Source organism: Parasteatoda tepidariorum, chromosome 10 (genome assembly GCF_043381705.1).
Source record: "Parasteatoda tepidariorum isolate YZ-2023 chromosome 10, CAS_Ptep_4.0, whole genome shotgun sequence".
NCBI classification, from domain to species: Eukaryota; Metazoa; Arthropoda; class Arachnida; order Araneae; family Theridiidae; genus Parasteatoda; species Parasteatoda tepidariorum.
Genome location: NC_092213.1, coordinates 3,041,428 through 3,055,715, shown reverse-complemented (window position 1 = coordinate 3,055,715; position 14,288 = coordinate 3,041,428). Strand labels below are relative to the sequence as shown.

At 27.9% G+C, this 14,288-nt stretch overlaps 2 protein-coding genes across 4 annotated transcripts in view; one reads left to right on the top strand and one right to left on the bottom strand.

Annotated features, from left to right (window-relative positions):
• The first annotated feature begins 91 nt into the window (after positions 1-91).
• LOC107436965 (Ubiquitin-like activating enzyme 5) lies at positions 92-1,631 on the top strand. Its single transcript, XM_016048808.4, has one exon. It carries the CDS (start codon positions 399-401, stop codon positions 1,569-1,571), a length of 1,173 nt encoding a protein of 390 aa, XP_015904294.2. The 5' UTR covers positions 92-398; the 3' UTR covers positions 1,572-1,631.
• A 5,333-nt stretch (positions 1,632-6,964) lies between these two features.
• LOC107436958 (PAX3- and PAX7-binding protein 1) overlaps positions 6,965-14,288 on the bottom strand; it is a 55,873-nt gene continuing 48,549 nt past the window's right edge. For all 3 annotated transcript variants that reach the window (XM_043041306.2, XM_043041305.2, XM_071187197.1), the window contains 6 exons: positions 13,781-13,899; positions 11,609-11,685; positions 9,511-9,577; positions 8,421-8,567; positions 7,663-7,814; positions 6,965-7,125 (listed from right to left, as the gene is read on the bottom strand). In XM_043041306.2, the coding sequence (XP_042897240.1) occupies positions 7,020-7,125; positions 7,663-7,814; positions 8,421-8,567; positions 9,511-9,577; positions 11,609-11,685; positions 13,781-13,899 (668 nt within the window). In that variant the 3' untranslated portion in view covers positions 6,965-7,019. The remainder of the gene's footprint in view (positions 7,126-7,662; positions 7,815-8,420; positions 8,568-9,510; positions 9,578-11,608; positions 11,686-13,780; positions 13,900-14,288) is intronic.

Sequence of the window (14,288 nt, the reverse complement as noted above, 5' to 3'; positions counted from 1 at the left end):
TTTTTTCTGTTAATTTTCAAGAAGAACCAATAAACAAGTAAAACGTCACATTAGTAACGCCTTTTTTGCGCATGATAAACACTTGATGTAAATCCTATAAATAATCATTAAATTATTTGATTACGATTAAAAAATATATGGAGAGTGCAGCAATTAATTTTTTCATTTACTGGTGTCGAATAGATTAAAAGTTATTCCTTTCAATTTAGCTGAAAAAAGAAAATATTTATGAATATCTATTTGCTGAAAACCAACGAGTCATTCAATATCAGATTCAATTCAGAAATAATGAGTAATTGTAACCGTCTTATTCAAAATTTTTGACGTTGCACTAGCAGACAGTTGTTTACTTTCACTTCTTGTATCGCATTTAAACGAGTAAATTATTATTCTGCAAAATGTCATCTGTCGAAGAAAAGCTTAAGTTACGTATAGCAAAACTCGAAACCGAATTAGAACTTGAAAGGAAAAAGAATGACTTTAAAGGTAGAGAAAAAATTGATCAAATTAGTTCAGAAGTTGTTGATTCCAATCCATACAGTAGATTGATGGCTTTGAAACGTATGGGAATCGTCGACAACTATGAAACTATACGGAATTTCACTGTAGCAGTTGTTGGAGTTGGAGGAGTAGGTAGTGTGACAGCTGAAATGCTTACCAGATGCGGAATTGGTAAATTAATACTCTTTGATTATGATAAAGTAGAATTGGCGAATATGAATAGGTTATTTTTTCAACCTCACCAAGCCGGACTAAGCAAAGTTGAGGCTGCCGCAAAAACATTATCTTTCATTAATCCAGATGTTCAATTCGAGACTCATAATTATAACATTACGACTGTCGATAATTTTCAGCACTTTTTGGACGTGCTCAATACAGGTGGCAAAGATAAGAAAGTTGATCTAGTACTAAGTTGCGTAGATAATTTTGAAGCTAGAATGGCTATAAACACTGCTTGTAATGAGCTAAATTTATCCTGGTTCGAATCGGGAGTGAGTGAAAATGCTGTGTCCGGTCATATTCAGTTTATAATTCCAGGCGAAACGGCTTGTTTTGCCTGTGCACCACCCTTGATTGTTGCATCGAGCATCGATGAAAAAACCCTGAAAAGAGATGGCGTTTGTGCTGCGAGTTTGCCAACTACTATGGGTGTTGTCGCTGGATTTTTAGTTCAAAATGTTCTGAAATATTTATTGAAATTCGGGAAAGTGTCAAATTATTTAGGTTATAATGCTCTCGAAGATTTCTTTCCGACCATGACCCTCAAGCCTAATCCTGGCTGTGATGACTCACTGTGTCGATCACATCAAAAAGAGTATCAGGCGCAAGAGAAAGAAGTCACAGTTGTCGAAGAAGTCAAGGATAAAGAAGTAGTACACGAAGATAACGAGTGGGGTATTTCTTTAGTTTCGGAAACGGGTTGTGGTGGAGACACTGAAGAACAAAATTTTGTGGCTGAAGGCATAAAAGTCGCTTATAAAAAACCTGTCATTGAAGACGATGATAGTAACTGTGTTGATGTGAATGAACAAAATATAGAAGATTTAATGGCAAAATTAAAATCAATGTAAAGTTTACAACTTATTAATATTGTAAATGTTATTTGACTATATTAAAGCTATTTTTTTTTTTGTTATGTTACCCATATGATCTTCAGACTACTACATTCTTTTAACACAACAAGAACTTTTCTATTACTATGAAGAGCAAAGTAGAGTCAATAATGAACTGCGCTTGTTTTTATGAAAATTTTATATAATATTTTTCTAATATATGATAAAAATGTTGTAAAAGATCAATATTTAATTCAAAACAATTCAATAGAATTACAATATTTTTAAGTAAATATAAACATTATCCAGCGTTCTCCCTAGGAAGAAACAAAGTCAAGACTCTTTTAAAAGGCACTGGTTTAACACCGTAAAATTTATCAAAATGTGCAATATTGTATAATAACTAAATTTTATTATCAGCAATTTTTAAATTTTCTACTTGTGCTATCTAATGTGTATATTTCAAAAAGTAGCTCTCTCACATTTTCAAAATAAAAGAAAACTTTGTAGTTCATAAAAATAATTAAAGAAATGCTAAACGACAATCTTTGTGCATATTTTTTTATAAAAGTAAACTAACAAAAAATTATTAATTGTTAAATTATTTCAAATCTTTTTTCTATTAAATGTGCTTTTTTTTAGAAAAAAAAATATTTATTTAAAAAAAAATGGTTTTAAAATTATTTAAAAATTTCTTAATATCTTTCTCACAAAAAAAAAATTACTTATAAAAATTTAACCAATTGAGAATATTCCTAATAAAGTAAATATTTGTAATAGTAACCAAAAATTACCCTATAAACACAGCTTATTTCACCAGTATGTAATTATTAGTAAAACAGAATTTTTTTTTTTTTACAAAATGGAATATGAATAAAAGAGCAGTGTTTTTAAGGGATGGTGGCTTATTTTTACAAAGAGGGCACATTTATCGGGATCTAAGGGCAAGCAGGGCGGACGCCTTTTAAAAAACGCTTCGGGAGAACTCTGCATTATTGACATTATGTAAACTGATTAGGAGTTAACCGTTGCTCAGAGAAGTGAGGACCATTATGGACCTTAAAATTTTTTCTTATAATTGCACACAAAAAAAATTTCAATAATTTCCATTTCCGAATGTTTATTAATAACTAACCTTCTAAATATTTTGGGAAATATCAAATATAGCAGTGAAAAAAACAATGAAAATGAAGGAATAAAATCATTTTTTAAAGGAATTGCTGAGTGGAGTCCGTAATACGAGGTGTGTTTTTTAAGCAAGGATCATTCTGCTGTGTACAATAGTAAGTAGTGTGAACATCGCAACGAGTCATTGCGTCGTGCCCCGGCATTCCTTGGAAACAACTGTGTAGGTAACCTGTACGGTCAGTTCTGTGTCTTTAAGATTATTGAATCGCATGCCTCGTACAAGGTAAAATCAGTGATGTGTTTTTTGTCGGTAAAAATCTGGTCTGCTGCAAACATTGCAGATTTGTGAACTTTACGGAGTTACTGCTATGCTGGCAGGGAATTTTGCAACTCCATAACAATGACTCCCCATCAGCTCAGATCAGAGCTTTATTGAACTCGCTTGGCTAATAAGTTTTGGACCCTTGTAGCCCAGACCTTACGCCGAGCGATTTTCATCTTTTCCGATATTTCAAACATCATTACGGTGGCAACCACAATGACATGAAATGACCCCTTGGTTATAGGAACAGGTGGGAAGTTCCTATTAAGAACGTTTATAATGCCCTAAATCTAGTTGTAGGGCATTTAAACAAACTTGGCACACAAAAAAAAAACATATGTATGTAGAATCTGAAAATGAATTTGCTTCTTGAAAAATTTCTTCCGTTTGATTTTTATTTTCGAATGGCAATTACTTAAAAAACGAGCCTCATAGTTTCTGTACAAAATGTTCTGTTGTTATTTTTCTGAATAATAAATACCATTTACTAAAATAGATTAAAAATGTCAACTATTAACGTCAGTCATTTATAATTGAAATATGAAAAGTGCTTTTAGAAAAAGAGTGGTAATTCATTAATGTTTCCATTAGACAGAAATGTTCTTAAATTAGCTACTAATTAGTTTTTTTTTTTTAAATCCCAAATTTATCATGATAGATTAAAATTTTATTTTTCTAATATATCACGGTGGTGAGACATGTTTTGTATTTCCAAGATAAAATTAAGAATGAAATAATTGTGTTACCAGTTTTTATGTTTTTAGATTAAAGAACTGGAAAGTTTACTTACCAAGTGGCTGTAATTGGTTTTAAAAAAAAGAATTGAAAAACTATGAATAATGGGGAAGAGGAGTCCATTGTACANCTAAGTTTTATTTACAGCGCATACACTTAAGGAGAACTCCGCATTATTGACATTATGTAAACTGATTAGGAGTTAACCGTTGCACAGAGAAGTGAGGTCCATTATGAACCTTAAAATTTTCTCCTTATGTTTACACAAAAATTTTTTTCAATAATTTCCATTTCCGAATGTTTATGAATAACTAACCTTCTGAATATTTTGAGAAATATCACATATAGCAGTGGGAAAAAAAATGAAGGCATAAAATCATTATTTTTTAAAGGAATTGTTGAGTGGAGTCAGTAATGTGAGGTGTGTTTTTTAAGCCAGGACCATTTTGCTGTGTTCAATCAATAGTAAGTAGCATGAACATCGCAATGAGTGATTGCATCGTGTCCCGGCATTCCTTGGGAACAACTGTGTAGGTCATCTGTACGGTCAGTTCTGTGTCTTAAAAATATTTAAGATTATTGAATCGCATGCCCCATACAAGGTAAAATCCTGTCTGCTGCAATCATTGGCAGATTTGTGAACTTTACGGAGCTACTGCCATGGAATTTTGCTACTCCATCACAATGACTTCCCATCAGCTCAGATCAGAGCTTTATTGGACCCTCCTGTAGCCCAGACCTTACGCTGAGCGATTTTCATCTTTTCCAATATTTCAAACATCGTTACGGCGGCAACCACTACGACAATGACATGTAAAGACCACTTGTTTGTAGGAACAGGTGAGTTCACACACAGTTCCTATTAAGAACCCTTATAATGCCCTAAATCTAGTTGTAGGGCATTATAAGCCTTTAAACAAACTTGGCACATAAAAAAAATTTACGTATGTAGAATCTGAAAATGAATTTGCTTGAAATTTTTCTTCCGTTTGATTTTTATTTTCGAATGGCAATTACTTAAAAAACATGCCTTGTAGTTTCTGTACAAAATGTTCTGTTGTTTTTTTTTCGAATAATAAATACCGTTAACTATAATAGATTAAAGATGTCAACTATTAACCCGTTATGTTGGTCATTTATAATTGAAATATGAAAAGTGCTTTTAAAAAAAAAGCGGTAATTCATTAATGTTTCCATTAGACAGAAATGTTCTTAAATTAGCTACTAATTAGTTTTTTTTTTTTTAAATCCCGAATTTATGATGATAGATTAAAATTTTATTTTTCTAATATATCACGGTGGTGAGACATGTTTTGTATTTCCAAGATAAAATTAAGAATGAAATAATTGTGTTACCAGTTTTTATGTTTTTAGATTAAAGAACTGGAAAGTTTACTTACCAAGTGGCTGTAATTGGTTTTAAAAAAAAGAATTGAAAAACTATGAATAATGGGGAAGAGGAGTCCATTGTACAAAGGTTAACATAATTACCAATTTTTAGTTCAAATATTATAACTTTCAAGTTAGAGGAAACTTACGGGCAATCCATAAATAGTTGTACTTGTTTATAACTAAATTATAGAAAGGCAGGCGATTTGCTGGGCAATCACAAACCAGAAAACCTGAATGAGAGAGAGTACTGGATCATTAAAAAACTTCCTGAAGTTTACCTATATTTCCAAGAAACATTGAAATGCTTAAAAAAAATCACTTTTTGTGCAATATGTTTTTTTCATTGTTAAGGAATTTTGAAAAATGTTAAGATTTTTTTTTCTTTATTTTATGGATAGAACAAATGTGTGTTCATAAAATGAATACAACATTAAATTGAATAGTAACCTAAAAAAATTTCAAACAAATTTTATTAGGTCTTCAACATACACGAGTATTAGGAGGTAGAATCTACTCAATGGTTACATCTTATGTTCGTTAGTTATTGCAATGATTATCCTTTATCATCTGTTGAAGCTTTTTTCCCCAACTGGTCATGACAAAAAGGACAATGGTTCTCACATATTTACTATTCACTTCTTTTCTAGAAACATTTGCCACATTATTCAGACTAAAACAAGCTAAAGGCGATGCCGTAGTCACTGATCTTACATTTTGATAGATTTTATTTTTAAATTTTTTATCATTGATAAATAGTTTATATATTTTTTTAAAAATTATATTGGACGTTTTCCTATAGCCTAACATTATTATGCTTATAAAAAAGGAAACGAAAATTATAAAAGTTTTATTAAGAATAAAAGAATACATTTTTTTTTAAACTCTATTTCTTCGATGGAGGATTATTTAGTTTAATTTATTTAAAAACTTCAAATTAATAGGAAGGTACACAAGAAATGACATATAGCTAATAGAGAAAAACCTCCTGACTGACGTTACGAATACAAACCAATATATCCTTTCATTATTATTGCAAAATGCTTCAAGGTTTAACAGTATATGTACTTGCAAATTTATGTCCCAGGAATTTAATTGGTAAAGGTATTTGCCCACTATTACTACACCATATATAGAAATAAAAGTCATTATTCTATCCTCAAATAAAGCAATTAAATATGTACATAAGAAAATTTAGATTATTGCAAGACTAAATAAAACATCTAGACATTATTTTTTCTTTTCGTTTTCAGTTATAGTGGTTAGAGTAACGAATGAAAACACAAGTGCAATTGAAACAAAATATGATATGCATAAAAATAATCTTATTTAAGTTCCTATAAAAAATTATTTTAAGTCCTAATTTTATTCTCATAAAATCCTAAAACTAGCACTTTTTTCATTTTATTTACAGCATATTTAAATACTTAGAGTGTATAAGGCCAAGCTTTAATTTTACATAAGTACTTCCATTCCAGACATGCCTTCAAAGTTTTGCATAAAAGTACTTCAATAAATAGCATTAACTCCCGATAAATAGACATTTTTAACAATTAAAAAATTCTCAGAAGTTAAAATATGTTATTTAGTTCAAAAGAAATTCAATTTAAGTACCTTCTACTACAAAGTGAATGTGTGAGTAAAAATAAGTTTCATAATTTGCATAAAATAAATCGGATGTTTTCGATGTGCCATTGAACAATAAGATATCTGCCATGAACACAATTGTTTTAAAATTCTGTGATGCAAATTTTTTTAAAAAAATAATAATAATAATTTGCGTCTAAGCAGAAAAAACATAAGATGCTATGTAGATATACACAAAATCAGACATAAATTCAATATAAAATTTTTTATTTAACATTATAAATAATTAAAAACAATATATACATTCAAATATTTTTAAATCCACTGATTGAATATTTTTTCACAACAGCTACAGCACTGTCTATAGATTCAAGTGAAATTAACATTTGCACAACTTCTTTTATATTATCCCTAAAAAATAAAAACATTATCATCAGTATTTTTATAACGTATATCAGCAAAATTCCTTTTTTTTATTTTCCACATGGGAAATCTCTACTATTTAAGAAAATGTAACTTCAGTAAAATCAATTCTTTATCTACTGCATAGAGGAAAAAAAACTTATTTTAAATTAGCAAGTAGTTATTGCTGAGCCATTGAACCACTGAGCCACTGCAGGTCAATTTTAATTCTAATGACACAAATTAAAAGACAACTACAACAGTACAAAACAATAGAAAAAACAGAAAAACAAAGAATGGGGAAAAAAATCCCTTGAAGTAAAATAAACTTAAAAAGCCTCTGGCCTCTTATTATAGAACCAGGAAATAAAAGATATAATACACACGGCAATCGAATCAACAAGTAAGCATATAAAAAATAATTTTTTAGTAAAAACTAAAATTAGTCACTGAAATAGTTAAAAATCTGTGTTTTCTTAAATGATAAAATGATATATTGAAACAATATTGCATAAAATGCAAATAAGTATAAACAAAGATACATACTTTATTTCTTCAGTTATTATTCCTTTCTTTATTGACTGAGAGTAGTAAGAGTCGACATATTTTACAAGAAAAGTGGAAAATTGCTTTAACAATGGTATTGTTGCATCTCCTTTGATATTAGCCAGCCAACTTTTGGGGATGGCTTCAACGATCTAAAAATGCATTGATGTTAATATAAAACACATAATTACAATGAATAAATTAAATACTTTTGAAATCAAATGAAAATTCAATATTGTTTTTTTATTCTCTGTTTTATTTATATGTGCGTATGTATATATATATAGCACAATAAAGACAAAAAAATATTTTTCCTAAGTTTTATTTACAGCGCATAAGCTGCAAGTATATAAAACTCATAAAATAAGCTAAAAATATAGAGAAAAGATGGAAAATAATAAAGATTAATGAAAAGAAAAGAAAAAAATTATTAAAATTATATATTTTTAAAAAAATTACTCTTATATATATATATATATAACAGCCAGAAAACAAAATTAAAAGATGTAATCTCTTCATCAGCTCAAACGATTATTATGACTACATTAATGATTCTTTTTTTTTCATTGGAAGAGTAAGAGTTTGGAAAGGATTACGAAGACAAAAAAGTGAAAATAAATAAAAGGATGATTATGCTAATAATATAATTTATAGAGAATTGATTGGTATAACTTAGTTAAATTAGATAATTGGTGATTTAAACAACTTCAAATTATCAAACAGATGTTTGTACACAAATAAAAGAGGAATAAACATACCACTTTGCATTTATCTATTGTGTCTTTCAGCATTGTAGATGTACTCAGACCCATTATAATATAACGATTTAGAACTGAAGAAAGAGAAAATTGCTGCAGAGGCTGTTCACTGATAATACCATTCCAACTGCATATGTTTTGTAAAAGCTGAAAGAAAAATAATAAATAGAATAACAAAGACAATAAATTTTTAAAGGAGCATCAAAATGTGTAATAGCAGGAGTGATTGTAACACAAAGAAAAACACTGTGAAAATTTTATGTGCAAACACTCGATATCACGATACCAATTTATAAACTATACATGTTTAATATAATTTTTTAAACTAAAATTTGCAATTAAATTACCCATCAATTAAAAATATTACACCTTTATAATAACTAATTTAAGAAAGAATTCATTATTATTGTCACAATAAATAATCGTGATATTGGATTCTAAAATCACATGAATATGATTCAACGTAGTGGATTTTAAGAACTCGAAACTACAAATTGGATTTTAAAAAAAGCGAAAATATAGATAGCTATATTAGATTTTAAAATTGCATAAATACTAATCGCAACGCATGATTTTTAGATTAAGTGATTACGAATTGCAATGTGTAACTTTTAAATTGCGCATATATACGGAAATTGGTGTTTTAGAAATGCGTGAATACGAATAGCATTTTTGATTTCAAACTAGCTTGAGTAGGAATCACAATACTGACTTTAAAAGCATGTAAATTAAATCACGAAAATGATTTTTAAATCACTTGATTACGAATCTGCATGAACGATTTGTAGATTGCGTAAATATGATTCAAAATGTGTCACTTTTAAATCAGGTAAGCAGAATTCATCATTAGATCGTAAGTTATTCAGGGTGTTTACTTTTTATTTTGAGTACAACAATACAATGAAATAAATCTAAGCTGAAATTTTGCTCTAAGATTTTAAATAAAGTTGAAGGTTATTTTGTAAATAAATTAATTAAAGTTTAATTTTGAAGCCAATAAAATAGGCTTCAATAACAATAAATCAATATAAAAATAACTGAATCAAAATTTTAAAATAAAAACCTATCAGCTCTATAAATTGTAACATACTTTTACTGTAGACCAAAACTGACGTTGAAAAAAATCCAAAGCTTTCAAAGATCGATTTTCAAGCAATCTAGAAAATAAAAAATAAAATAAAAAGTTATTTTGCTTTGATTATTGTAATATGTTGAAATAATATGATATAATATGATATTACAAGATGAACTCATTTCAAAGAGATCAGTATAACTGAAGAATTTTCTAAAACAATACTGCAATTCTCCATAAACAGGGATGAGATTAGCCAAAAGGCAAAAAAGCTGAATTTCCACGATAGTAAAAATTTTACGCAAGCGCAACCCTTTAATAATAAATTCCAGACAGTTTAAGGTAATTAATGTGTTGACATACAATTGTGTACTTATCTATTATTATATAAATGATTACATTGATACTTAACATTTAGTGAAAATAAAAATAACCAATTGAAAAAATAAAGCTGGAAATTATATTTTCCCTCAGTTCACATAAGAGACAATTATTACTTGAAAAACTACCTGGTTTAGCAAATTAAAACTACTGAGAATATACATTAATATTTCATTTCTTTTAATAAATACTGTTATGTGATTTATAGCAAATATATCAGTAATATTACTTTTTAAATTATATTGGAAAAAAAAACTTTAACAATGGACCGAATCATTATGTTCATATTATAGTCTAATCTAACTAGAGCCCTCTGAAACATATCAATAACAGTGAAGTAGAAATATATAGTAACTCCTTAACATACAAAAATTGCTATTTTAGTTTGAAAAATTACATGACAATCAGCAACTGTTTAGATAATTGTTTTTTATTTGATAAGAATTTTGCATTTTATAGCATAAATAACAGCAATTATAAATAAAATTTTGATGATTAGTTAATTAACTCTTTTTCCCCCCAAATTTTTTTTTAATTAAATCCCTTTTTAAGTGATTGCTTTTGTTTGCTATATCTTTTATGTTTGCTATATTTAGTCGTTAGTCCATCTTCAAACATCTTGTGACAAATCCTATTTTTTCTTCTTTGCAAGCACAGAATGTAAGTTTTGAATATATTCCCTTCCAGTTTCTCTGATGTTGTAACACTTACATATACTAATAATCGTCGTTAGAAAAACAGTCACCTTTATAGTAACTAATTTAAAAAAAATTTACTTCTTACAAGAATCGCGATAGTTGATCTTAAAATTGCGTGAATATGAATAACAATTATGGATTTTGAAATCACATGAATGTGAAACTAGATATACGATTTTGAAAATGAGAAAATACAAACTGGGATATAGAATTTTTAAAACGCGTAAATACAAAAAACGATTCACAATTTTTAGATCGCGTAAATACGAATCATGATGCGTAATTTTTAGATTGCATAAATAAGAATTATGATACATAATTTAGAATGCGAATCCCAATGCCTTATTTTAAAATCACGTATAAATACGAAATTCAATGTTTGATACTATAAACCGCATGAGCAAATCAAGACATTGAATTTTAAACTTGCGTGAATACGAATCGCTACATAGGTTTTTAAAAAGGCGTAAATACGAATCACAATATCGGATTTTTAAATCTCGTAAATAAGAATCGCAACACATAAATACGAAAAGCTATGTTTGATATTGAAATCGTGTGAATAAGAATCGAGATATTAGCAGATTCCAGGCTTGTCAGAAGCAGCGTCGTTTGAACTACGAAAATCGGCAAAAAATTCGGAAAATCATATCTGCTGCGTGTAAAAGGGGAGAAAATAGCTAACATAAAAATGAGAAAGGATTGATAGCTATGTAGTTTGAATTTTCTGTTAATCTTTGAAAATCTGTGAATTTTCTAAAAAAGCGGAATACTTAAAGTGAAATTTTTAGAAAATCTGAATTTTTGATTTAAAAAAAAAAAAAAAAAAAGCTGAAATTCAAGAGATAAAAGTGCAAAAAGCGGAAATCCGCTAAAAAGCGGAAAAATCTCATCCCTGCATAAATCACATAATTAAATTGGAATACAGATTATCACAATATTAAGTCACACTATAAAGAAATTCTGAGTACTTGATATATAATATTACAAAATTATATAAAAAAGCATAATTTAGAATGTAAAAATAAAAAACTTACTCTTTTGGGTACAGAGGAATAAAAACATCTTCGTCTAGAGCCTTATTAATACGAACAGTGGCAGCTTTTAGGCAATTCTTAAAGTGAAAAAGTGAATTAAATTATTTTAAAAATAATACATGAATTTATAAATTTATGCATTTAAAACAAAATAACACATATGGTTCTCATTATTTAAACTTTAAACAAACAGTGATGCTTAAAATTAAGAAGGGAAAAAATAGAAAAAACTTAATTTTTAAATACTGTAGAAATAATGTTAGATATATAAATAAATTCAAAAGGTAGACAATTGTTTTAGCACTATATGTTCCGATGATGTTATTTGCTTACAGTGCTATAATAGCCACCTATCTTTTGAACTTGTATATTTAAGCTTATTATGTATTTATATTATATTATAACATTACTTAGAGTATACTAGGTTATTTATATTACAAAAAACTTTTTTTTTTCTTTGAAGACTAACTTTTTTTCCTAAATTGAAATTTGACCATAGATACTCAACAAAAATAAGAAAATCTGACTCAAATTTAAAATTGGAATTTTCAGAAAATGTATGTGTAAGAAATATTCTGGTTAAAGTAAAGTTAAGCCATTATTGTATAGTATGTTATTAAGACATTAATTAGAAGAGACATTAATTATTAAGACATTAATTTTTAGAAACATCCTAAATGCTTCCATGATTATATTAAAATGGACTTTAAAGATATTTCTAGGACTTTAGAAATTCTATTTATTGAATTCTAAAAATATATTTAGTTTCCACACTTGTACAGTTTCAGATTAAGCATCACTGCTGAGTGAAAATTATTGTTTCTCCCATAGACAACTCACAATCTATTGTAATTAAAAATTATGTTCAATACGTACCTACAACATTAAAATTATAAAAATATAATTAACCAAAATCCAGCTTAAAAAACACCAACATATATATATATGTGTGTGTACAGTAGGGTACCGATTATCCGGAACGATCGGGACCATCGCTATTCCGGATAACTGATTTTTCCGGTTTTCTGAATTGCTACAAAAAGCCGTTTTTTTTATTGTTAAACCCAACTAAAAAAAAAAAACAAATATTTGGAAATAATCTTAAAAAGAAGAAAAAACGATGAAGTAATACACTAATGATTATTTCCAAAATGATGGTAAGGTAAACATCTTTCAAAAAAGAAGGTAAAATCTTATGAGGAAAAAAAAAATGTTTTTTTTTTTAAATGGCGGGAAAATTTATCGAATTTCGTTCAGGTTTTTTGGTTTTCCAATTTCCGGATAACTGGTTTTGTACTGTATATATATATAATTTATGATCTCATTTGAAGAAAAATTCCTCGTATGAGTCTTTCTATATTAAATCATAAGCTTAAAATAGATTTCTCTTATTAATTTTAAGACGTAGAAATCGTTCTCTCACAAAGAGCCATAAATAGTCACGATGCCAATTAAAAGATTATTTCCTGAAGTTAAAGGTTAATAATTCTTAGATAAATACGAATTAAGAAAACTCCAAAAATTTCCTATTGTCAGAATATCATAATCTTTGGAACAAAATCTCTAAATATTTCCGTTTGAATAAATTAAGGATATTCTTGCAACCGGACACTACCGTAACCGGACATTCCTTTTTGCCTTGAAAAGTTATTTTCTATCTCTTCAAACTGGACAGTATTTTTTCTACATTTGAAAAAAAATTCTGCTTTAAATTGCAAGATACAAATATGAAACTTTTGACCATTAAACTAAGAAAACTAAGCAATTAAAACTAAGTAAGTTAAAACTAAGTAAGTTAAAACTAAGCAATTTCTAGACCAATGACATGGTGGTGATGATGATGATGTTAGCATTGTGCATTAATCACCCTTAATTCCCAGACAAGCTAATACTCCTAGATTTGAAGTTTAGTGTGTTATAAACAGCCAGAGGAGGTGAATCACGGATCATTGTTAGATTAAAATAATATGAGAAAAATACATAAATTAGCGTAGGAAATTGGCAAAAAAATTTAGGGGCCTCATTTTTATCTAACAAGTAACATAAAACAATATACTACAGTATTTCAATAAAGATTTAAATCTTTATACCAAACAAATTGCAATGAATTGCAAAGAAAAGACATTGCTCTATTAACTAAACATTGCTCAATTGTAATAAATTAAATAATACCTGAAGTTGCTTGCTTTTACCGTTTATAGTTGGATAATTTTCCATCAAGTCCCTAATTAAACGAACAATGCGGAAAGTTTCTTTTTGAGAAAGAGGATCCCATACGTATTGAATGAAAGCTGAAGGGGAAAAAATTAATAATGCTTAGGAAGGTAAATACAAAATTATGAGGAATAATAAAAGATAGAAGAAAAGTGTACATGAATAAATAAGAAAAAAACACGGAAATAGTTATATAATATTAGACATTTGATAATTTTTTACGGTGTTAAGTAAGTCCCCTTTCAAAACTCAAAAGTGCCCTTTTCTGTGAAGAAGCATGTTGCCTTTTTTATTCCTAGGGAGAACTCTGCATAATAAATACACATAAATTAATAATAACAATAAATTAAGTGTAATATTATTTAATAATTTATGTGAATTTATATGGAAAGATTAGTAAATACATATATGCATATAAATTATTAAACAAATATATATATATATATATATATATATATATACTACT